Raw genomic sequence first — 25,948 nt, 5'->3', positions numbered from 1 at the left:
AACTGAGGTCAGTCTTTCCTAAGCTAAACCTGTTTGGTAATAATTATTTGAATGGTATCCTGCATTCATATGTAACCTCATCTGGGCACAGGCAAGGACTAGATTAGGCTCAAAGCAGTCCTTTGTAGAGCCACTTCTGCAAGTATACTGAGTGTTCTTCTTCTTTTTTTTTTTATATTTATTTATTTGGCTGCATCGGGTCTCAGTTGCAGTGTGCAGAGCTTAGTTGCCCCAAGGCATGAGGGATCTTAGTTCCCTGAGTCTCCTGCATTGCAAGGGAGATTCTTAACCACTGGATCACCAGGAAAGTCCCACAAAGTGCTCTTCTTTAATCACCATAAATTAAAAGCAAGTCTTTCTAAGCATCTCACCCTATGTCAAGGAAGAACTAGGCCCAAGTGGCAAGGGACAGTATAATCCATCTCTACTTGAATTATTTTTATCAACAAACAGCAAAGCCAATTGCAGAATAAAATTCTATCTATTTTCTTTTCAGAGGATGTTGACTACATTCTTTGAAAAGGAACAGGAATTACTTAAGCAACTCAAATAAGGATACCCAAGAAAAACAGTTTCCCTAAATGCCAACTCAGTCTTAAGCATGCCAAATAACAATTAAAAGTGACACTCAGGTTAAAACAGTAAAGCTGTAAGTAAATGCTATTTTTTAAAGAAGTGTTATACCATATACCAATATAAAACTAATCACTAAAAATAAGTGAAATCAATAGTAAATAGTGAGTACTGTGCAACTGTAAAATGAGATTCAATGCAAGAAATATATGTTGGTATATCTTCTACATTCAGTGCTCTTTTTAGTGGTAAAAAGAAACAGCTTCAACTTATCAGCATATCCCATCTACAGCATGCCAGTTGTCTGGATTGGCATGTGGTATCTACCTGAGACCAGAGTTGAAGGTCAGGCTGTCCCAAGTTAGTTAATGATCTGATCCCTGAAATGTGAGGAGAGGTATGTGACATCCATGTGTGGAACATCATGAAACCAGTAAAACGTTTTATTAGGAAGAGTTTCCAAAGCTAGTGAAAGTATGTAAAAGTATAAAAAGCAGAATGTAAAATTATATTTGTGATCTCAACATACATATACTAAGAGAAATAGTGATATGTTAATAGTGTTTACTTTTGGTTTCATAAGGGAACATAGAGAAGAGAGGAGCTATTTCTGCCTTCCGTCAGGATAGCAATTAATGAAAGGTCAATAATATGTACCAAGTTTGCAAACAAGAAGCTGGAAAGTACCAGAAAGGGTTTTTTAAATACTTAAGTATCAAAGGTATCTTATGCTGACAGACTGTGGTCAGGCAAGCACCTAGGACCTTTAATGCCAGAAAGCATTTCCTGGAAAGAAGTAATGGATTCATTCTTAAAGCAAGGAAAAACATAATTAGGGAAATAAGTATCATAACACTGAGGTAGCAAGAAACTACAATGTTTAATTTGCAGTTAACTTTCTTATTTGGCTCTATATTTTCTGTTTTTAATTATATAGTATTTAACTTGTAGAGTATGTAGTTAAATATTTATATGATGCTTTTTAAATAAATAATATGCTTATAGAAAAAACACATTTGACTTTATTATACACCTCTCAGCTCTAAGGATGGAGAAGGAAATGGCACCCCACTCCAGTACTCTTGCCTGGAAAATCCCATGGACGGAAGAGCCTGGTGGGCTGCAGTCCATGGGGTTGCTAAGAGTCAGACAGGACTGAGCGACTTCACTTTCACTTTTCACTTTGATGTATTGGAGAAGGCAATGGCAACCCACTCCAGTGTTCTTGCCTGGAGAATCCCAGGGACGGGGGAGCCTAGTGGGCTGCCATTTATGGGATCACAGAGTCGGACACGACTGAAGTGACTTAGCATAGCATAGCATAGCATAGCTCTGCACAAACCAGCTCAGTGTGCAAGTCACTAAACTCCTTAAGTTTCAGTTCCCTTATCTGTAAAACAGATAGAATAGCTGATTAATAAAGAATAACCTACAGAAAGTACTACCATCAAGCAGATAATAGTAGAATTACTTACCTTTTCCTTTGAACTTCCATTGCATAAATCTAATGTTAATGTTCAGCTGCTAAGTGGTGTCCAACTTTTTGCAACCCCCATGGACTGAAGCATGCCAGGCTTCTCTGCCCTTCACTATCTCCCAGAGTTTGCTCAAACTCATGTCCATTGAGTTGGTGATGCCATCCAACCATCTCATCCTCTGTTGTCCCCTTCTCCTCCTGCCTTCAATCTTTCCCAGCATCAGGGTCTTTTCCAATGAGTCAGTTCTTTGCATCAGGTGGCCAAAGTATTGGAGTTTCAGCTTCAGTATCAGTCCTTCCAATAAATATTCAGGACTGATTTCCTTTAGGATTGACTGGTTGGATCTCCTTGCAGTCCAAGAGATTCAAGAGTCTGCTCCAACACCACAGTTCAAAAGCATCAATTCTTTGGTGCTCAGCTTTCTTAATGGTCCAACCCTCACATTCATACGTGACTACTGGAAAAATCCATAGCTTTGACGAGATGGACCTTTGTTGGCAAGGTAATGTCTCTGCTTTTTAATATGCTGTCTATGTTTGTCTTAGCTTTTCTTCCAAGGAGCAAGCATCTTTTAATTTCATGCAGTGATTTTGGAGCCCCCCAAAATAAAGTCTCTTGCTGTTTCCATTGTTCCTTCATCTATTTGCCACAATAAGCCTTCTTAGCATAAATCTAATAAACCCAATTTTTTAAATCAGAAGGGGTACCTAGTACAAAGCTTTCTTACCCATTCTGCTTCAGAGAAAATTCTGGGATTGGACAGTTTGTGATAATTAGGACCAGTTACAGTGCTCAATGTCCAATGAATATCTTAACTGCATTTAAACCAGGGCCAAATCTCTTCTTAGCACAGATTCCAAAGCCCTGTTTATGTTCATGGAGCTCTCACTGAATCAGGATAGCCAGAAAGACTTCCTCAATATTGGATGATCTTGTATACAAGAGACTCAAATCTGCTTACTGAATAGAATGAAAGACAACAGAGTTCATTTTGTGAGTCACATAAGAAAGCCAAACTCATTACCCTACAGTTACATCTTAGGTTGTCTGAGTAGAAGAGTGCTTTACAAGTAAGATACACCAGTGCATACACCAGCACTCCAATAGCAAAGGCAAAGGAGGAAAGATACTGCTTCAGTCACCTCAGTTTTAGGGAGTTTTAAAGTATATTGAAAAGCAGAGACATTACTTTGCCAACAAAGGTTCGTCTAGTCAAGGCTATGGTTTTTCCAGTGGTCATGTATGGATGTGAGAGTTGGACTGTGAAGAAAGCTGAGCGCCAAAGAATTGATGCTTTTGAACTGTGGTGTTGGAGAAGACTCTTGAGAGTCCCTTGGACTGCAAGGAGATCCAACCAGTCCATTCTGAAGGAGATCAGCCCTGGGTGTTCTTTGGAAGGAATGATGCTAAAGCTGAAACTCCAGTACTTTGGCCACCTCATGCGAAGAGTTGACTCATTGGAAAAGACTCTGATGCTGGGAGGGGTTGGGCGCAGTAGGAGAAGGGGACGACAGAGGATGAGATGGCTGGATGGCATCACTGACTCAATGGATGTGAGTCTGGGTGAACTCCAGGAGTTGGTGATGGACAGGGAGGCCTGGCGTGCTGCGATTCATGGGGTCGCAAAGAGTCAGACACGACTGAGTGACTGAACTGAACTGAAATGAACTCAAAGTAAAAGATAACCATCATTAGAACTAAAACTGGTGCTTCCAAGGTGGCATTAGTGGTAAAGAATCCACCTGCCAAGAGTCTTGGAGAGTCTCTCTTTTGTCTCTCTTGACCCCTGGATCAGGAAGATCCCCTGGAGTAGGAAATGGCACTCTACTCCAGTATTCTTGCCTGAAAAATTCCATGGGCAGAGGAGCCTGGTGGGCTACAGTTCATGGGGTTGCAAAGAGTAAACACGACTGAGCATGAGCATGAGAACTAAAACTAAACTATTTCAAAAATTGCTAAGGAAATAAAACAGCAGGAGAACATTATAAAAATCAGTTTTAAAAAATGACAGAATTAAGACTTGAGATGAGATAAAAATAACTGTCAATGGAATAAACTCAACTATTTCAAATAAAACAGCCAATCAAAAAAGTAGAGCAAAATTATATTAATATCTAGGTTGAATTCAAGGCAAGAATATTTAAAAAGACAAAGAAGGAATAACAAAGATACAGCTCTCATTAGTTCTTATGTATCTAATAATATGGCCTCAAAGCATATCAAGCAAAACACACACACACAAAACACAAAAACTGCAGAAAGGAAAAAGAAAAATGGAAACAGAAAAGAAAAAACAACGGTAATGGCAGATCATGAAAACTAAAAGTAAAAAAGTGATTAGAAGAGCTGAATAATCTACGATTAATAAAGTTGTTCCATTACATCTGGAAAACTACATCCTTAGGAACACTTTTTTAAAGAACATACAGAACAGTCACAGAAACTAGCCTTGTACTAAGGCACACACAAAAAAGTCAACAGATTCGCAAAAGTAGACGTAGTATAAATATATTATTTGACTAGAAAACAATAAAACATTGAACAAATAACAAAAATAGAACAAACGGGGGGGTGGAGAACCCTCGGAAAATTTAAAACTCTCAAAGGACTCTCTAGGAGGTTAGGAGGCAAAAATAAAATAATCTTGAAGTGATTAAAGAGGTGAAGGTGGTGAAGAGGAATGGCATTATGACTCTTACTGCTTTCTTCTCAAAAGTATCTTATGAAAAAAATTTTTCTCCTCCTAATCAACTGTAGGTTATACTACAAGTGAGCCTGATCCAGAGGAACTAAAAACATGTAAGCATGCTGCAGTTCATTCCTGAAAAAAAAACACAGATTTAAATCCACAGCAGCATTGTTCAACTGAACTTTCTGTGATGCTGAAAATGTTCTCTATCTATGCTGTCCAGTATGGCAGCCACTAGCCACTGTGGCCATTAAGCACTTGAAGTCTGTGCAGTACAACTAAAAAACCAAAATTTTAAAATTTTATTTAATTTTAACTAATTTAGACATAAATCACCTCAGTGGCTATCATGTTGGGCAGAGCTGGTCTATAAACACCAAGGTAGGTTGTTTATGGAGGAAAGATTACAAAACAAAATAAAAAACAGAAAAAAACTCCATTTATGGAAGAAGTGATAAAGTAGCTGTAAAAAGCAGAAACAGCTGTGGGGATGGTAGATACTGAGAAAAGCTTCAGCTTATGGTCCGTGCTGTCAGCTGACACTCCTCCTGCTCCTGGGTTCTGACAATAGAATTTCTCCCCGAAGCTTCAGAGTTATGTTTCTGTGGGGTAGAGGCATGTACAAATAACTGGACTAGCAGTATGGATCACCCCCGAATCATGTGATCCACTTGCTTTACCATCGGTGCTATATAAACTTTCAGAGCATGGTCAAAGGAAAAATGGAAAGAAAGGGAATAAATAGAAAACGGAAACTAACGTGAAAATGTGAAAAATGAATAAAGAGAAGGGGGAAAAGAAAGAGGCCCTTTCAATAGCAACAGTACCAATAACACCTGCCCGACCATAAGAAGCCTGGCCGAATTGTTACTGTTTTCATTCCTTGTGCAAATATTCAATGAATACCAATTATATGCCAGGCACTGTGCTAGGCACCAGGCTTATGATAGTTAAAAAAGAACAGTCCTCAGCTCTCAGGGTATTCAGAGTGCAATGGGGGAAATGGGCACTCATTTAAAAAATAATGCTATAGAGTGAGAAGTACTGTAATAAGAGAAATGGAAAAGGTCAGGTCAACGATGCCTTCTAAAGGAGCATTATTTAAAGGACGACTAAGAGCTCTCCAAGCAGAGGAGGTAATGCAGGGAATGTAGAGGAGCAGGAATCAGAATGGTGAGAGAGGAGATGTAAGAGTGAGTGAATGTCACAGTTTTGTAACTGGAAACTTCATATTGAATACCAGAAAAAGTTTTGACTTTCTATTTTCAGTGAGGAATCACTTAACATTTCTGAGCAAAATACTATAGTAACTTTGCTTCTGGAAAAATTATGTTGGTAGCAATGTGGAGGCCATCTGGAATTGAGGGACTGGGTTCAGACTGGGAGCTTAGTCAGGAGGCTACTGGGAGAATCCACAATGAGAAATAATAAAGGCCTTATTTTGTTTACATCTGCCCAGAATTCATGCCTCTTTCTTTTGGTATCAGAATACTGATTTTTCACAGGGAAATTACCCCTCTGGCACTTGATCCAGCCCATGAAGTACCACAAAAGGATAACCCTATGCCAGGATCCAAGGTTGGGCATATAACTGAGGCCTGATGGAACAACATATTTCATACCCTGATTACAAGAACAGTAACATTAAAAAAAAAAAACAGTAACATAAGTCAGTTCAAAAATTTTCACTTTTGCTATACCTATTGGCATTGCTCTTTTCCTTTTTTGGACGGATTGTTAAACTTGAAGTTGCCAAGGGTTATCCTGTAGAAAAAACTGCTGAGAATGAAGCCAACACATCAGAAAAAAACCACACTGAGACAGGGAAAATTTTTTGTTTAAGCACCTACATTTGGCCATTCCTAAAACAATATAAGCCAATATATTTGGAAATGGAGGGGGAAAAAGCTTCAGGAGAAAAATCAGAAACAGAACTCACTCAACCACTTGGATATGGGAAATGAAGGAGAAGAAGTATCAAATTTCACTTAAGTTTCTGGCTTGGCTGACTGAATGGAAAACCCTATTAACAGAGACAGAAGACAGAGGAGGAACAGGTTTTGGTCAATGAAATGAGCTCAGTTTGGAGATACTAAAAAGTATCTTACTATTTGAATTCTGACTATCTGAATCACTAAACCAGGAAAACTTTGTAAGTAGTTGCATTCCAAGATCAGATGGAGATGGCAAAGTCCAAGTCAGCTGAGGGTAACACAACAGTGCTAGAAGAACCATTCCTATTACGGTTCAGTAGTTTCATCAGACACCCTCCAAACAATCGGTATTTAGGAAAGTCTAGGAAAAGTGAAGTATCATCCCTAAGCACTAGAGCATTTTTCTAGTGATTACTAGCTAGATGGAAAGCAATAGGGGAATCTATGACATTCCACTCCAAGGATGAAGTTAAAAGCTGGGCCAAGTGACTTCCCTGGTGGTCCAGTGGTTAAGAATTCACCTTGCAATGCAGGGGACTTGAGTTCTATTCCTGGTCGGGGAACTAAGATCCCACATGCCACCAAGCAACTAAGCTTGGGCGCTGCAACTACTGAGCCCAGGTGCCACAACTAGAGAGTCTGTGCATCACAATGAAAGATCCCACATGCCGCAACTAAGACTGGATGCAGTCAAATAAATAAATATTAAAAAAAAAAAATTCTAGGCCAACACCCCAGTCCCCAGTTTGTTCAATTTGGATAGAGAAACCACGGAAGGAGGAAGCACAAGCAACAATATCATTGCAAACAGCAAGTGGAAGAACACACACTCATCTTATTTCAAGAAAACTGGGGAGGGGAAGGAAGTAGACATTTTCTGCACTCAGTACATATCAGCACTCTCTGAGGAGCTTTTTGCACATTATCTTACTGAATCCTCACCAGTCAGGAAGGTATCACTCTTCCCATTCAGGCTGGATAAGTCAAGTTAAGTAGTAGAGCTAGAATTCAAATGCAGCTCTACCTGGCTATAAAGCTTATGCACATTTCACTCCATCAACTGCTTTCAGAATATAATTTTATTTTATCTTTCATATATTAAAAAAAAATGATGCCATCTCATCAAAAAGATGTCTTCTGAATTGGGTGTTTTATTGGCCAAAGAAAGGTTAGGTTTGCAGTGATCCAGCCACAATGCCTCAATTCTCAGGCACAAGTCATGTATTTTATTTACCATTTGACTACCCAGAACTAAAGAGGCCATCGGCGTCACAAAGTCCCATTAAATAAATTATTCTAAGTTAACTAGTCACCAACAGAGAGTAGACTATGTTAACATTAAGAGTGATTTCGTGGGGATAATCCCACTGCTGAAATTAAGTTTTGACTAAAGTTCCTTGGTAAAGGAGCAAGCATGGAAAGAATAATAGAAAAAGATATCTGCAAAGGAGAAGCCTTAGTAACGTTAATGACAGGCAAAGAAGGCTATAAATTTATTACCTCATACATTTCTTTGTCCCAGCATATTAGCACAGTGAGAGGTAGTATAGCATAGATATTAGAAGTAGAGCCTGCCTGAATCCCAGTTCCACCAAGGATTTACTGTATGACCTTGGCAAATTATTTATCCTGTCTATGTCTTAGCTTCCTCACCTGTCAAATGGTGATAATATAGTACCTATCTCACCCAGCTGTTATGAGGATTTAATAACACTCGTAAGGCTCTTAAGCAATGCCTGGCATGTAGTAAATAAGTATTTGTTAAATACATTAAATAAATAAATAACTCAGCTGGGAGGAAATCTGAATTTCCAACCTAGCCTCTCCCACATGAACTGGTAGTGGAAAATAAAAATAATCCTAAAATTTGTTTATAAAGTATATAGGACTTTTTACAGGAAGCATTTCACAGACATCTGGAGGAAGAATAAAGAGCCAAATATATATAAGCAGAAACTGAAACATGGAAAAGGGAACTAGGCTCTTCAGTTTCACTGAACACATCATTCACAGATCTCATGCAGTAACCCCAAGTCCTGTCATCCTTGGTTTTGTACAGCAAGCCACAGGCTAACCGTGCACATAAAAGAGGAGCCACTCTTTAAAATAGCCAGGTCTTCACTCATGTACAAAATCTCATTAATTTTCCCCTGTTGATATTTTTTCAGAGGTAAATATTCCAGTCTTTGGATTCTAGCTGCTCCGGAGACTCTAACTACATCTGAATGTTTTTAAAAGTCAAGAAGGACTTCCTTAAGCCACATTCCTGCTCTATCCTGTCCATTCCAGATTCTTAAGAGGTTAAGACCAGAGTTATTAATGAAGCAACACCTACACAGAAGTACAGCTGGAGTCCAAGCCAACATTCAGCTTTTCTAATTTCTAGAAGGTAAGAACTCGATAGCAGTTTCATATAAATAAATGGGAAATCGCTCAGCTGCAATGTGGGTAAGGAGTGACGGGTTTAAATACAGGGGGTTCCTGTCACTGTCTGACAGGGATCCAGCATTGACAAAGGGCACGCACGCAATTGCTAGTCTCATTAGCAAGCCCGCACTCCCATTCCACTGCCTTTACAATCGCCCACTTTCACCCACAGGCCCTCCTTCACGCCTTCTTCCTCACACTCATTTTGCCTAAGCCTCTGTCTAGGCCACTCACAATGCCTAACCTTTGCTCCCAGAAATCCTTACTTCAGCCTTCTTAATACTGGCCTGAACTGCTGTCACCGCAAGTTTCAGTCGGGGCACCCACCTTGTCCCCTACTGTTATCTATAGACTCTGGCCTATGAAATCTCACCACAGCGCCTCTCAATGTCCACCTCCTCTCCAGCAGCAGCCCTGGGTCTGAATTTTACCCACTACTGCACGCCCTCCACCGCCTCCCGCCCTCAGCATAGCCTACCCTCCCTCCTTCTCTCTCCCTAAGCCCGTTCCCTCGTCCGCCCGATCTAACCTCCCCGTCTCTCCTTTCAGAATTTGTTCCCAAACAAGTCGCCCACAACAGCAGTCCTCCTGTCCGTCTCCTCGTGCTCTGGGAGCCTTCCCAAGCCTCTCCCGGCTTCAGCGCATCCATCCGCGCGCGACTTTTCCCAGCTCACCTGCTCTCCTCCGGCAAGCCCTCCTCGCAGCCGCCAAGCTCCATTCCCGCGCCCTCTGGCCGCATCCGGGACTGCGACGTCGCCTCTTGAGAGGCGTCCCTGTCGCTTCGCCCCTCAGGGCTCCCAGAGCCCCTCGGGAATCAAGGAGGCACCCACGGCGGGTGGGCTCAGAGTGATGCACTACGGCCGGGTGACGGCAGCAGCATTGATTGCTGCCTCAGCGGCGGATTCTTTCCCTGCCACCCCCTACTTCCGGCTCTGAGAACTACAACTCCCAGCAAGCACTTCGAAGGCCCAGCCGCTACCGGCATGCACCGCCCTATCCAATCCGAAGCTGCGCTCGCCGCGGACTTCAGACCCTGGCTGCTAGCTTTCCCTAGTGCACCTCACGGGCCCTAGGGGCCTGAAAAGTAAAGCTGCGGTAGTCTCCAGAGTTCCTACTGGAGTGGACCCTTACACACGCCTGTCACACTTCACCCTTGGGGCCAAACTCGGTCAGAGGTCTAGACTCGAAAATAACGCTGGTCTTAATCCAAGAACGGTTAACCCCACTTCAGCCTACCCAGGTTTAACATCTGTTGGTGGTGTTTGGGGTCCTCAACAATTTTAATAAAGAACTCAGAAGATCTCAGGTTGCTTTGGTGTCACAAAGGAAGAGCAGGAGGGAAAGGCTTTGGGGAAAGATTTCCTGGAGCACTGATGTCAGAACAGTTTTTTATGATGAGTATGACAACCTAGAGAAAGGAAGAAAAGGTGAGAGGAAGCACAGACATGAGGAAGTTGGTTTGGGAACAGCTGATTCTGAGTAGTAATCAGAGGTGGGACGAGGTGAGGAACAGAATGGTGTGAGTGAGCAGGCAGACAAGATCATGAAGCCATTCTGAGTTTGGATTTTATCCTGAGAACAATGAGCAAATCAAGAAGTGATTCGATCAAACCGGCTTCAGTTCAGTTCAGTTCAGTTCAGTCTCTCAGTCGTGTCCGACTCTTTGCGACCCCATGAATTGCAGCACGCCAGGCCTCCCTGTCCATCACCAACTCCCGGAGTTCCCCCAGACTCACGTCCATCGAGTCAGTGATGCCATCCAGCCATCTCATCCTCTGTCGTCCCCTTCTCCTCCTGCCCCCAATCCCTCCCAGCATCAGAGTCTTTTCCAATGAGTCAACTCTTCGCATGAGGTGGCCAAAGTACTGGAGTTTCAGCTTCAGCATCATTCCTTCCAAAGAAATCCCAGGGCTGATCTCCTTCAGAATGGACTGGTTGGATCTCCTTGCAGTCCAAGGGACTCTCAAGAGTCTTCTCCAACACCACAGTTCAAAAGCATGAATTCTTCAGCGCTCAGCCTTCTTCACAGTCCAACTCTCACATCCATACATGACCACTGGAAAAACCATAGCCTTGACTAGACGAACCTTTGTTGGCAAAGTAATGTCTCTGCTTTTGAATATGCTATCTAGGTTGGTCATAACTTTCCTTCCAAGGAGTAAGCGTCTTTTAATTTCATGGCTGCAGTCACCATCTGCAGTGATTTTGGAGCCCCCAAAAATAAAGTCTGACACTGTTTCCACTGTTTCCCCATCTATTTCCCATGAAGTGGTGGGACCGGATGCCATGATCTTCGTTTTCTGAATGTTGAGCTTTAAGCCAACTTTTTCACTCTCCACTTTCACTTTCATCAAGAGGCTTTTTAGTTCCTCTTCACTTTCTATTTTTTGACAATGTGGAGAAGTAATGGGTATGTACTATGTTGGCTAATGCTATGCTAAGTCACTTCAGTCGTGTCCGACTCTGTGCGACCCCGTAGACAGCAGCCCACCAGGCTCCCCTGTCCCTGGGATTCTCCAAGCAAGAACACTGGAGTGGGCTGCCATTTCCTTCTCCAATGCATGAAAGTGAAAAGTGAAAGTGAAGTCGCTCAGTCGTGTCCGACTCTTAGCGACCTCATGGATTGCAGCCTAACAGGCTCTTCCGTCCATGGGATTTTCCAAGCAAGAGTACTATGTTGGAGGGAAGGGCAAAAGAAGGGATATGAGAAGAGGTTGGACATCCCTATAGAGGCCAAGCAGGTAATGCCTGTGAGTGAAGTGAGCCAGTTGTAGGAGAATGGCTGAAACTCTGAAGTATGGACTGTCCATACTTCCTTCAAGAAGGAAAGTCTCAGCTATGGTTGAATGTTTGAAAATATTCTGAGTTTTTAGCAAAACTGGAATCCGCCTTTTAAGTAAAATTTCCGATTTTTAAAATATTGGCCACATTTTTTTTTTTAAGTGTGAAAGTTGTTTGTCGGCTAAGTCATATCTTATTCTTGTGACCCCATGGACTATATAGCCTGCAAGGGTCCTCTGTTCATGAGATTTCTCAGGCAAGAATACCGGAGTGGGTTGCCATTTTGTTCTGCAGGGGATCTTCCCAACCCAAGGATGGAACCTGGGTCTTCAGCGTTGCAGGTGGAGTCTTTACCTCTATGCCACCAAGGAAGCCAATGTAAATAATACACAGGCCAAGAAAAAAAAAAAGCCCATAGGATAAATGTACCCTTTGTGTTACTAGTTTGCAAATCCAGGCCTAAACTTGGGCAGTAGCTGTAGCAAACAAGGAGGCTGGGATTAGAGCCATGGAAAGGCAACAGAATCAGCATTACTCTGCTAGGGAGGGATCTAATTTAACTACATTAAGACTAGTTGCTCTATTAAAAATCATACATGACTTTTAGGAATTTTCAAACTTGAGAAAACTTTTGTGAATTAAAAGGGGAAGAGAATTTTAATGCAAAATGTGCTTTCCAACTTCCATTTATATAAAAAATACTATTTGTTCAAACTTTCTCATATCTTCCTTATAAAGGGTTATACTTTTTAAGAAAGGGGCAGTGTTAGTCATTGGGGTTTCAGAACCTTCTATGTCTACAAATGTATGAACTTCATTTCTTGGCATATGGTATAATCCCAAATTAATGCCACCTGATTTTAACATATATTTACATGAAAGTCAGCTTTATCAAGAAATTCTAGAGCTAAAATTGTATTAAAAGTTCTAGAAAATAGGAATTTCCTCATATGTCCCAAACTGGGTTTACCCTTTTTTTTTGGTCCACACTGAACAACTCGCAGGAACCAGGGGTTGAGCCTGGGCACCTTGCAGTGATAGCGCTAGTCACAGTGATAGTGCAGTGATAGTGATAGGGCAGTGACGGTGATAGGGCAGTGATGGTGATAGTGCAGTGACGGTGTAGTGCAGTGACGGTGATAGAGCAGTGATGGTGACAGTGCAGTGATGGTGACAGTGCAGTGATAGTGATACTGCAGTGCTGGTGCAGTGCAGTGCTGGTGATAGTGTAGTGCAGTGCTGGTGACAGTGCAGTGATGGTGACAGTGCAGTGACGGTGTAGTGCAGTGATGGTGACAGTGCAGTGGTGGTGATAGTGCAGTGATAGTGATGGTGCAAGTGCAGTGATGGTGACAATGCAGTGATGGTGATAGTGCAGTGATAGTGATGGTGCAAGTGCAGTGATGGTGACAGTGCAGTGACGGTGTAGTGCAGTGACGGTGATAGAGCAGTGATGGTGACAGTGCAGTGATGGTGACAGTGCAGTGATAGTGATACTGCAGTGCTGGTGCAGTGCAGTGCTGGTGATAGTGTAGTGCAGTGCTGGTGACAGTGCAGTGATGGTGACAGTGCAGTGACGGTGTAGTGCAGTGATGGTGATAGTGCAGTGATGGTGATAGTGCAGTGATAGTGATGGTGCAAGTGCAGTGATGGTGACAGTGCAGTGACGGTGATAGTGCGTTGACGGTGTAGTGCAGTGACGGTGTAGTGCAGTGACGGTGACAGTGCAGTGATGGTGATAGTGCAGTGACGATGACAGTGCAGTGACGGTGGCAGTGCAGTGACGGTGGCAGTGCAGTGATGGTGTAGTGCAGTGACGGTGACAGAGCAGTGACGGTGACAGAGCAGTGACGGTGTAGTGCAGTGATGGTGACAGTGCAGTGATGATGACAGTGCAGTGACGGTGGCAGTGCAGTGACGGTGACAGCAGTGACAGTTACAGTGCAGTGACAGTGTAGTGCAGTGATGGTGACAGTGCAGTGATGGTGTAGTGCAGTAACGGTGACAGTGCAGTGACGGTGACAGAGCAGTGACGGTGACAGTGCAGTGACGGTGACAGAGCAGTGACGGTGACAGTGCAGTGACAGTGACAGCAGTGACGGTGACAGTGCAGTGACGGTGTAGTGCAGTGATGGTGACAGTGCAGTGATGTGTAGTGCAGTAATGGTGACAGTGCAGTGATGGTGATAGTGAAGAGACGGTGACAGAGCAGTGACGATGACAGAGCAGTGACGGTGACAGTGCAGTGATGGTGTAGTGCAGTGGTGGTGACAGTGCAGTGATGGTGTAGTGCAGTGATGGTGACAGTGCAGTGATGGTGTAGTGCAGTGACGGTGACAGAGCAGTGATGGTGACAGAGCAGTGACGGTGAAAGTGCAGTGATGGTGTAGTGCAGTGACGGTGTAGTGCAGTGACGGTGACAGTGCAGTGACGGTGACAGTGCAGTGATGGTGTAGTGCAGTGACGGTGACAGTGCAGTGACGGTGTAGTGCAGTGATGGTGACAGTGAAGTGACGGTGATAGTGCAGTGATGGTGATAGCGGGGAGACCCATCCACTGGACCGCTGGGGAATTCCCTACACTTATGTTCTTTAAAGCAGTCAGTTAATAAACGTGACAACCTTTAGCCATGTGCCCACTGCCCAATCCCATCCTTTTGCTTTCCCTCACCCCAGGTAGCCATATTCTGAATTCCTTGTTTATAATTCCACTGCTTCTCTTTTTAAATAGTTTCTTTGAATCTATCCATAACATTTTTGTGTTCTAACTTTATAAAAATGATATTAAGCTGTATTTATTCTTTGAGGGCCTTTTCTGCTTAATATTACATTGATGATTTGTTTATAACATGTATCGCTATAGCTCATTGATTTTGACTGCAATATAAGAGTTCATTGTGTGAATGCACTGGTTTATTCATGTTTTCTTCCACTGATAGGCATTTGGATTGTTTCAAAGTTTTTGCTATTGTAAACAGTGCTGCTATGAATATTCTTTTACATGTCACCTCTTATACATAAGCAAGGGTTTCTCATGGGTATATACCTAGAAGTGAAATTGCAAAGTCATAGAGATATTGTCTGTACTAGCTTTTGTTTTGAGTGATAGGTTTGTAGGTACACAATTTCAAAAATATCTAATTAGTTATGAAGCCATAACTAATTATAATAAATTATTTAAAATAATTAACTAACCAAATGAAAATGGGCCATGCATGGAAAATGATGAGCGTATACCATGAACCAAGGATTTTGATTAACAAAACTTTATGCATCGCATCTGAGACCCAAATGCAAAAAGTCAAATATGCAAGAATATCTAGCATTAGGGTTCAGTAACTGTCACATAAATGTAATGGCCTTATTTCCTGGAGAAGGGAATGGCAACCCACTCCAGTACTCTTGCCTGGAGAGTCCCATGGAAAGAGGAGCCTGGTGGGCTACAGTTCATGGAGTCACAAAGATTAGGACACGACTGAGCAACTTACACCTTACTTAGCAACTGCTTGCTGGGTTAATATTTTAAAGTTCAAAAAATCTGAAGAACTATATTGATCCTGATTAATCTGTTTTAAAGATTACTAGGCAATAACCTCAGATATGCAGATGACACCACCCTTATGGCAGAAAGTGAAGAGGAACTAAAAAGCCTCTTGATGAAAGTGAAAGAGGAGAGTGAAAAAGTTGGCTTAAGGCTCAACATTCAGAAAACGAAGATCATGGCATCTGGCCCCATCACTTCATGGCAAATAGATGGGGAAACAGTGGAAACAGTGTCAAACTTTATTTATTTGGGCTCCGAAATCGCTGCAGATGGTGACTGCAGCCATGAAATTAAAAGACGCTTACTCCTTGGAAGGAAAGTTATGACCAACCTAGATAGCATATTCAAAAGCAGAGACATTACTTTGCCAACAAAGATCCGTCTAGTCAAGGCTATGGTTTTTCCAGTGGTCATGTATGGATGTGAGAGTTGGACTGTGAAGAAAGCTGAGCGCTGAAGAATTGATGCTTTTGAACTGTGGCGTTGGAGAAGACTCTTGAGAGTCCCTTGGACTGCAAGGAGATCCAACCAGTCCATTCTGAAGGAGATCAGCCCTGGGATTTCTTTGGAAGGACTGATGCTGAAGCTGAAACTTCAATACTTTGGCCACCTCATGTGAAGAGCTGACTCATTGGAAAAGACCCTGATGCTGGGAGGGATTGGGGGCAGGAGGAGAAGGGGACGACAGAGGATGAGATGGCTGGATGGCATCACTGACTCAATGGACATGGGTTTGGGTGAACTCTGGCAGTTAGTGATGGACAGGGAGGCCTGGCGTGCTGCAATTCATGGCGTCGCAAAGAGTCAGACACGACTGAGCAACTGGACTGAACTGAACTGAACTGAGGATGCAATTTTTATAGAATGGTAGTTGGCCGTAGGGTACCATTTGTTGTTGTTTGGTCACTAAATTGTGTCCGACTCTTTTGCACTCCCATAGGCTATATAGCCTGCCAGGCTTCTCTGTCCATGGGATGTCCTAGGCAGAAATACCAGAGTTAGTTGCCATTTCCTTCTCCAGGGGATCTTCCTGACCCAAGGATTGAACACGTCTCCACTGGAAGAAAGCAAAATTCACTCAAGAATCATTTATTCAAATAACAGGTTTTTAAAGCTTATTACAGTTACATATTTGCCAAAAAAATTGGTTTTAAGAAATAGTCTTCTTGAATATATTCAACAAATATCAAAGTCATGAATGTTTTATTTTTATTGTATTCACTAAAATTATTCTTAGCATTTTTTTAAATATTCAAAGTTTAAAAGCTAAGGGATGTTGTCTACTTGCCAAGTCTAAAGCAATTTGAGCATCAAAATGAGTTAATTCATGATATGTGTACATATCTACATTCTTTTCAAAGGTAAGCAGAACCCTTACACTCTGCACCCCTTTCCTTTTCAAAAGAGTTACTGAACATGAGATGAGCCTGTGAACTTCTTTGGAACTTATATGTATATATAAGTAAGTATGCAAATAGATGAATAAATAGAAGAAGGAAGGAAGAAAGGGATGTAAAAGCTCTTCTCACCATTTATTGTCAGCTTATGAATGTGGAGGAATGACAGAGTGAGAACATTACTGTTTTGTAGCCACCATCATAATAATTGATTCAGGCAAGAATCATCAATGGATGCTAAAGCTGTTAGTAAAATTTGTTCTGAAACAGATTATTTACACAGTCGCAAACCATCTCCTCAAAGATTACTTATTCATTGTATATAGGGGGAAAAGAGTATCTTCACAATGAAGAAATGTGGCAGATATCACCTTAACCAAGTGACCAAAGATCACCAATAAGATAAAATAACATCATGTGTCTCCTGATGTTAAGTACTGAGAAGGACCCAACATCATTTATGTAGTAATAGTATTTCTTACAAAAGTGAATAACCAAATCTAATCATACGGTGGCAATAAGAAAATGAAACTGAAGGAAAATCTTTGCACTGATTGCCTTCAACTTTCAAAAACGTAAATATCATAAAAGACTAAGAAAGGCTGACAAACTTTTTCTGATGGAAGGAGATAGAAGATAGAATTATCCTTGTTATAAAGGATAATTATTAGGATAATTGGCAAAATTTAGAATATGGACTATAGTCAGAGAATAGAATTGCATCAATGTTAAGTTTCCTGAATTTGATCATTTTGGCATGGTTTTATAAAAGAATATCCTTAGATATACATTCTGTAGCGTCGTGTTGTCTACAGCTTACTGAGATGTCTTAGACTACCAATTTATCTATTGAGGAAACTGAAGAAATATTTTTTAAAATAAACAATCTTTACGTAACTAAGGGGGAATTGTGTGATTTATGTAAATTTGTGTAGCTTTAGAAAGTTCCACAATTAGTCATTCAGTGAACTGACCTAGAATCTTTGGTTGAAAGAACCCCTGTCCTGCCCAGAGAAGACAAGGCCTAATAAGGAGAAGGCTAGAGCTCCAACCCCTGAGTGCAGGAAGAATTCCCCTTCAAGTTCCCCTATCTATCCAAGCAGGTTACCTAGTCAGAGAAAACTGATGACCAGGGAACTGGAGACTAGTAATTTCTCCAGCCACCCTGCTATCCTGCCTGTCCTGTACTGTGTAGCAGAGTGTCTTGCCCAGAGTAGGGACTCAAATTCTGAATAAATGAATGAATAAATCTGAGATTAAAAGGCAGAAGACTAGAACAGCTAGAAACACTTAGAACAAAAGAAAAGGGCAATACAAAAGAGAAAAAGGAAGCTGTGCCAAGGTGGCAAAGAAAAGGTACTGCAGCGGAAAAGAGAAGGAAAACCATACTGTACATACAAGAGCTTAAGGGAGTTGTGTGCATGCTAAGTTGCTTCATCATGTCTGACTCTTTGCCACCCTGTGGACTGTAACTTGTCAGGCTCCTCTGTCCGTGGGATTCTCTAGGCAAAATACCATGGTTGCCATGCCCTCCTCCAGGGGATCTTCCCCATCCAGGGATCGAATCCATGTCTCTTGTGTCTCCTGCATTGGCAGGTAGGTTCTTTACCACTAGCACCACCTGGGAAGCCCCAAGGAGTTAGGTATAATAATAATAGTCATACCTAACTGATACATACTTAATACATACTATATCTACACAGAATACAAACTATATCTATTAACAGTTCCCTTATTTCAGTATAATACAAATTACATCAACATATGAATTCTAAAGAGAAGGAAATGGTAACCCACTCCAGTATTCTTGCCTGGAGAATCTTGTGGACAGAGGAGCCAAGAGGGCTGCTGTCCATAGGGTCGCACAGAGTCGGACACGACTGAAGCGACTTAGCATGCATGCATGCATTGGAGAAGGAAATGGCAACCCACTCCAGTATTCTTGCCTGGAGAATCTTATGGACAGAGGCGCCTAGAGGGCTGCTGTCTATAGGGTTGCACAGAGTTACAGGGACTTCCCTGATATGAAGTTGTGGCTCAGACGGTAAAGCATCTGCCTGCAATGCAGGAAACCCGGATTCGATCCCTGGGTAGGGAAGATCCTCTAGAGAAGGAAATGGCAACCCACTCCAGTATTCTTGCCTAGAAAATCCCATGTATGGAGGAGCGTGGTAGGCTACAATTCATGGGGTCGAAAAGAGTCAGACACAACTGAGCGACTTCACTTTCACTTTCCTGGTAGTCCAGTGGTTAAGAAGCTGCCTGCGAAGGCAGGGGACATAGGTTCAATCTCTGGTCTGAGATCCCACGTGCCATGGAGCAACTAAGCCCAAGCACCACAGCTATTGAGCCCCACACCTAGAGCCTGTGTTCCACAAGAAGAGAAGCCACCACAATGAGAAGCCAGTGCCCCACCATTAAGAGTAGCCTCCACTTGCAGCAACTAGAGAAAGCCCACATGCAGCACTGAAGACTCAGTGCAGCCAAAATAGATTTTTTTTTTTTTAAAAGGATAATACACCATGACCATGTAGGTTTATCCTAGAAATGCAAGGATGGTTTAACATTTGAAAAGCAGCCAATATAATTTACCATATTAATAAACTTAGAAAGAAAAACCATTTGGTCATCTCAGATGCAGAAAAAGCACTAGATAAAATTCACCATTCACTCATAACTAAAACTCTCAGCAAACCAGGAGTAGAAGGGAACTTCCTCAACCTGATAAAGGGCATCAACAACAACAACAAAACCTAACATCATACTTAATGGTGAAAGAATGAATGCTTTCCCCTTGGTGTTGGGAACGAGTCAAAGATGTCCACTTTTTCCATTGTTATTTAACATGGTACTAGAGTCCCCAGTCAGTGTAATAATGCAAGAAAGATAATAAAAAGCATACAGATTGGAAACAATTATGCCGAGTGAATGATCTCAATATAAAAAAGTTTTATACTGTGATTCCACTTATATAAAATTCTAAAAATGCAAATTAATCTTTAGTGACAGAAAACATATCAGTGGTTGCTTAGGTAGAGGTTTGGGCGAGGCATTACAAAGGAGCACAGGAAATCTTTGGGAGATGATAGATAAATTTATTATCCTGATTATGGTGGTATTTTCACAGGTATGTATTTCACACGTCTACAAACTGCACACTTTAAATATGTCTTTTATTGTCTGTCAGTTATACCTCAATAAAGTTGAAAAAAGGAAGGGACTTAAAATATATATCAAACTAATAAAACTGAGTTAAATATATGAGTTGTGCTTACCTTTGAAGAGAATATAGATCTCTATGCACATTGTGAAAAGAAAGCTAGCACATGTTAATAGGTATGGTGTTGTTAAGGTTGCCAGATTAGCAAATAAAAATATAAGACTCCTTGTTAAATTTTAATTTCAGATAAACAACAAATAATTGCTTAATATAAATATATCCTAAATATTACTGCAATATTTTGTGGTAAAAAAAAATTGCTGTTTATCTGAAACCTGGGACAAAACTGATACTAAACAATTATTGATTGTTTACCTGAAAATCAGATTTCACTGGTTCTGTATTTTGTCTGGCAAGCCTAGACATTGTCTTATCTACACTGTATGAAATTAAGCCTCCAAAAGGGGCAGTTGCTTGAATTCTGTTTATTTTGACTCAGGTCTGAAGACTTAACTGCTGAACTGAAGACAAATGCTGTCTGCTCAGTGTCCAGCACATGCTCAGAAAACGTTCACAGTACACGCTCAGAAAATGTTTTTTTCTTTGCAAGCTACATGAAGATAGGGACAACATCTGTCTTGCTCAGCATTTTACCCTCGGGCCTATTATAATGCCACTGCTCAATGAATATATGATTAAATGAACATCTGCCCCTTGTGCCCCAGCAAATTGCAGGGTTGACCTTTTATCTCCAGCCCTGTAACTGGCTGGTCAACTTCTTGGATGTGCACCGGTTTTGATTTCTTGGCTTTTTTTCCTCCTCACTGTTGCTGTGTATGTCTCAGGTTGCTCTTTTGTTTTGTATGGCTTTGTGTGTGGCTGATCTACCCTTAACTACAATGCCTCTTGTTTCCTTGTTTTTCCCTTTGGAATCAGGGTGATTGCTCTGAGACTCTGAAACCCTCAGCCCTTGGAGAAACACAACAGCTAGAATTGCTTCATGAAACCCCAGAGCATGTTCCCTTTTAGAACTAAAGAGATTTGGTATGGGGCTTCACTTTGGAGGAGAAGACCAGGATAAAAGGGAATCTTTATAAATTGGTGTGGGAAGAATTTTACACATTTGAGACTTTTATTTTCTGTCCTGTATTGCCTGAAATACAAAATGTATCCATACTCCAAATACATTAATTTTCTTCCATAAAATTAAGAACTCAATCCAGTGTTCCTCCCTGTAGTTTGCTCCTACCAATAAGTAGTGATTGCAGAAGTTATTTCTAGTGAGAGAAGGATAGTATGTAGAAAAATGTCTTGTGTTTAGAATATTTTAGAACTGTAAGGAATCTTAGAGATAATAAAGATTAACATATATTAAGTATAACTACTTCTTGTTTTGAAGATGATTATGAAGCCCAGACACTCTCCCAAGTTCACAAGGTGAATGACTGAAGTGAGTGAAAACATTCAATAAAACCTAGGCTCTCTTGTACTTCTCTACAATACAGTTGCCTAGTTCTTAGCAGTTGGGAAAGAGGTGGTAGCTGCAGAGTGGAAGAGTAGTAATATCAAGCACATTGTGCTAGGAGCATACATGTTATTCTCCTTGACGTGCCTAATATTGTTCTTGGATCTTTTTGAGTCCAAACCTTCCTCCACCATTTAAGTTTCTTGTATCCCTTCATAGGTGTGTCTTCACCTGATTCACTCTACTCTTATGGTTGTATTTTTTGTCTTGGGGAAAAAATAAGTACAGGCTATTGTGGGTTTGAGACACTTTAGATCACTGGTTGGTTTCTATGCAAAGAGAAATTTTAGGAAGTGCAGAGGGGGAAGGTGGCAGAGATTTCTAAATGAACAGAATACCTGTCCCTGATTTTTTTCTTACATGCAAATGTGTTACATAGTTTAAGCTGCTATGAAGATGATATAACTTAAATGCTTCCACACAAGCGCAGTTACTTTGGAGGAGGAGAAAGAGGTAAGAAGAGAGGGAATATCACGGTTTGTAAATAGGAAAAAAAAAAGTTCTTATGCAGAAGTTAATCAAATATTAAGAAGTTTTCCCATAGGGATGATTAGAAAGAAATCGAATCCCCCTATCAATTTCCAACGCAAGTGAATTAGAGAAAAATGCAGCCAAATAAGCAGAGGTACTTACCCCTCTTCCAAGGGAAGGTGAGGTTTTAAGGTAGCTAGTACCGTGAAAAATGTTTTGAGTGTGCCGGCTGAGAAGTGGTACAGAGACGGGGAACGTTAGCATATACTTTTATTAGTATGGTGACGCAAGGATTATCAGTGCAGGCTTTGCTTTGCGTCCAGACGTGGCGATTCCGCATGCTGCAGGTGGAGGAGCTGACCAGGGAGAGGGGAGCTGAGGCACATTTCTGCAATCCACGCTCGTAGGGTCGGCCCTGCCTCTGCGGCTGCATTGCAGTGGGCTATGAAAGGTTCGTGTGTACCAAAGCTTACGGGGCCTTTCTGTAGCAGAGGGGACTCGAAGGGCACGGAGGAACATGATCTCACTTAAGGCATGTGATTCTGAGGTGTTCACGGTCCAGCATGATTCCGGCAGAAAGGCGAACTGCTAAAACGGTGGCTCTCACTAGCAGCCAGAGCAGCGGGTGAAATGTTTTCTCCTGTCCAGCAAGGGGCGCTAGGACCTAGTCCCTGAAAGGGGGTGGGGCCACTCTCGCAGGCCGCTCGTCTCTATGGTCCCCACCTCCCCCGCCGTCAGACGCGCGTGGGGGGGCGCGGACTCCGTCAGCACGCGTGCGCGCTCTCGCGGTGCGGATAGTCTGCGTGCGTGAGTGGGAGGTGGCAGGCCTCAGCCTCTGGCCTTCTCGTCTGACTGTTTCAGCTCGACGTCTCCAGCCATGAACCGGTTTAGTACCCGGTTAATGGGAGCCACCGCAACCCCGCCGCCTGCGCCGCCGAAAGCCCGCAGCAATGAAAACCTGGACAAAATTGATATGTCTTTGGGTGAGGAGCCGAGTCGGACCGAGTTGGAGTGGGAGGAGGTGTGGGTGGAACCAAATACCGTGGTTTGTGGGGGAAGGGGCGGTTGGGTGCTGGAGTTTTCTTGCGGGTGGGCGGAACCAAGCGAGGGCCGGTGGGGACGTGGGGGCGGGGGAGAGCTCGCAGGTGTCGGGGTCAAGTCGGAGGGCCTCGGGGATCCCCTCGGCCGGACTGTGTCTGAGGGGGCGGAGGGCGCTTTGGGTTGGGACTTTGGGGGGGATCTAGGAGTGCGGACCCTCTTTCCCCTCGAAGGGCGCCACCACACGGGTGACCCCGGCTCTTTGTGAGGAAAACTCCGCGCGTTTCACCTCAGGCGTGTTCGGTGTGGGCGTTATCGAGGGAGCTAGGGCACGGATCGGACGGAGCCAACCTTTCTAAGGAAAGCTCTTCGAGAGCCGGGCTGGTTCGGTTAAATCCGTGGTTCCAGGGAAGGGCTAGTTGGACGTTTTGCGCGTTTGGGCCTGTGTACGGCGTCGCGCAGAAGCGTCAAGAAGCCCCTAGAGTTGGCCATTTCTGACGGGCAGCAGACGGCAAGGCCACCGCGGGGCGCTTGACAGAAAAGATACTTAGAAAGGACTTCATGGAATGGTGATGTATTAGGCGCTGACCAGAAAAGCACTTTCTCCTCATCCAGTCCTTCAAGTTAGCAAATTAGAACAAAACGAAGCGAAAAGCGAAGGATGGTTTATGTGGATTGATGGGAAGACAAGTAAAAGCATAGGACCTAGAAGAGTTGGAGTGGTTTGGTGACAACTAGGTAAAAAGCAGGAAGATGGGCGATTCAGTTAAAAATTCAGACCCAGTACCACGGAGGCACTAGTCTGTTTGGCTTGGTTGGTTTAAAAGTAATGCTGTTTTTATCGGGATTTAGGTTATGACATTAGATATGGTTAGCTCTGCCTGAGGCCTACAAGTTTTCGGATATTAAAAAGTTCTGGGGACATATAGAGGAGCTTCCCTGGTACCTGAACTGGTAAAGAATCCACCTGCAATGCAGGAGACCCCGGTTCGATTCCTGGGTCGGAAAGATCCCCTGGAGAAGGGATAGGCTACCCACTTCAGTATCATTGGGCTTCCTGGGTTTGATCCCTGGGTTGGGAAGATTCCCCTGGAGGAGGGCATGGCAACCCATTCCAGTATTCTTGCCTGGAGAATCCTCATGGACAGAGGAGCTTGGTGGGATACTGTCCATGGGGTTGCAAAGAGTTGGACACGACTTAGTAGCTGACTAATAAGCACAGCACAGGGCATATAGAAGTGTAACTTTTCCAAGGATGATATTTTTCATTTTTGTTGTGTTTCTTTTTTTTGCAAGATTTTTAGTCATTAAGAACTCTCTTGCTTTCTGTTGTTGCCAAAAGTTAGAACCCAAGACATGAATTAAGCAGATCATCAGAAGATCATATTTTTGCAAAGACATTAGGCATCTTTTGAACTAAGGCCAAGAAAAAGTAGAGTAAATATTTATTGAGTGCTTACTACCTGCCAGGCACTGGACTAAGCATTTTTATATGTGTTAAATTATCCCAGTGATAACCCTATAAGGTATATAACTGCTTGTAAAGAGCATGGAATCTGGAATCCCAAACTGTCTCAGTTCAAATCCTGTCTCTGCCGCTTATTAGCCATTTGATCTTGGGCAAATTGCTTCTTAGTGCCTCATCTGTAAAAAGGTGAGGCCCTACCTCAGAGGGTTGCTGTAAGTGTTAAAAGAATCAATAGGCATGGATAAACTGCTCAGAACTGTACCTGGTACACCGTAAGCACCATATTTACAAACACACACACACTGTATAAGCCATTGTTATTTCTGTTTTACAAAATCTGAGGCATAGAGAAATTAAGTAACTTTGCCCAAGTTGTACAGCAAGTTAATGATGGAATCAGTATTTCAGAGCACCATGCTGTAGATGTAGAAAGTGTTAAACGTGTGTTTTCATAACCAATACATTTTTTAAGTTTCTAAGTTTTTTTGTATGCATTTTCCTTTGGTAATTAGGGTGTTCAAGTGAAGAAAACTGAGGGATAATTCTCTTGGAAGGTAGAGATGAAGTGCAGTGGATAGCTAAATTAGAACTTGGTCTCTCTATTCCCTTAAGAACATACAGCATTCTGTCAGGTGCCTTTTTTTTTTTTTAAGTGAATTTCATGTAGATGTGATGAAGAGACAGATATTTTAAGTAATTATTATGTTTTGTGAATATCCCACTTTATCCCTGATAAAATGAATATCCCATTTTATCAGGCTTGCATAGGTTTTAGAATTTAATTTTTTGTTTTATTTCTAACTGTGGCTCTGTCGGGTTTATATGACTATTCATATAGAATTATCTACCAAGGTTATCAGTAGTTGACCTCATTGTGACTCAGTTTCTTAATTTGAAAATGGGGATTAAAATAGTTACTTCATGGAATTATTGTGAGAATTGAATGAATACATGCTTTAAGAACCATCTTATTAGTACTCAGTTACTATCTCTCCTTGATTAGGAGAAAGCCATTTTCTTCTTTAGATTGGGAGACTCTTTTGTGTTATTGTAGCTCCATTTAACTTGAGGATTTAGATAATAAAATGCTTAAATATAAAACATAATTTTATATTTGATACGCTTTGCTACTTTTAATTTTTAGTTTATACTCTGTAATGCCCTATTTTTAAATCAACCTAATTAGGCAGGTTTATACTCTACTGTTTCTTGTTTTATGGTTCCCAGAACAAATTAATTTTGGAGGGGGAATACTCTCATGACTCTGAGATTTCAGACTTTTGGTGAAGAATAAGTAGCACCTTAAAGGAATGTAGTGCTTCGAAAGTAGTGGCTTTCTAACTATATTTTCTTTCTGCTTACTGAGAATTTAACATGTTCATGCCTCTGAGATTTGTGAAATCTTTGTATTTTATAAAAACTGTTTTTGAGTCCCTTTAACTTTGATGAATTTTTTTGTAGCTG

General features: G+C 42.0%; 2 protein-coding genes across 7 annotated transcripts in view; one reads left to right on the top strand and one right to left on the bottom strand.

Moving 5' to 3' along the window:
- Window positions 1-25,948, bottom strand: part of RUBCN (rubicon autophagy regulator) — a 97,082-nt gene that overhangs the window by 38,998 nt on the left and 32,136 nt on the right. For 4 of the 6 annotated variants that reach the window (XM_055568497.1, XM_055568496.1, XM_055568498.1 and 1 more), the window contains exon 1: window positions 9,776-11,468. The exons of 1 other annotated variant lie outside the window; for it this stretch is intronic. In XM_055568497.1, coding sequence (XP_055424472.1) covers window positions 9,776-9,840 — 65 coding nt within the window. In that variant the 5' untranslated portion in view covers window positions 9,841-11,468. Of the gene's footprint in view, window positions 1-9,775; window positions 11,470-25,948 lie in introns of those variants that run through there. One more of the 6 variants, XM_055568494.1, reaches the window with a different exon arrangement.
- Window positions 22,699-25,948, top strand: part of FYTTD1 (forty-two-three domain containing 1) — a 30,997-nt gene continuing 27,747 nt past the window's right edge. The window contains exon 1 of the mRNA XM_055568517.1: window positions 22,699-22,961. Within this exon, the coding sequence (XP_055424492.1) occupies window positions 22,856-22,961 (106 nt within the window). The 5' untranslated portion in view covers window positions 22,699-22,855. The remainder of the gene's footprint in view (window positions 22,962-25,948) is intronic.

Source organism: Bubalus kerabau, chromosome 2 (genome assembly GCF_029407905.1).
Source record: "Bubalus kerabau isolate K-KA32 ecotype Philippines breed swamp buffalo chromosome 2, PCC_UOA_SB_1v2, whole genome shotgun sequence".
Taxonomy (NCBI): Eukaryota; Metazoa; Chordata; class Mammalia; order Artiodactyla; family Bovidae; genus Bubalus; species Bubalus kerabau.
Note: the sequence above shows the minus strand (reverse complement) of the source record. Positions and strands in the feature narration are given on the sequence as shown.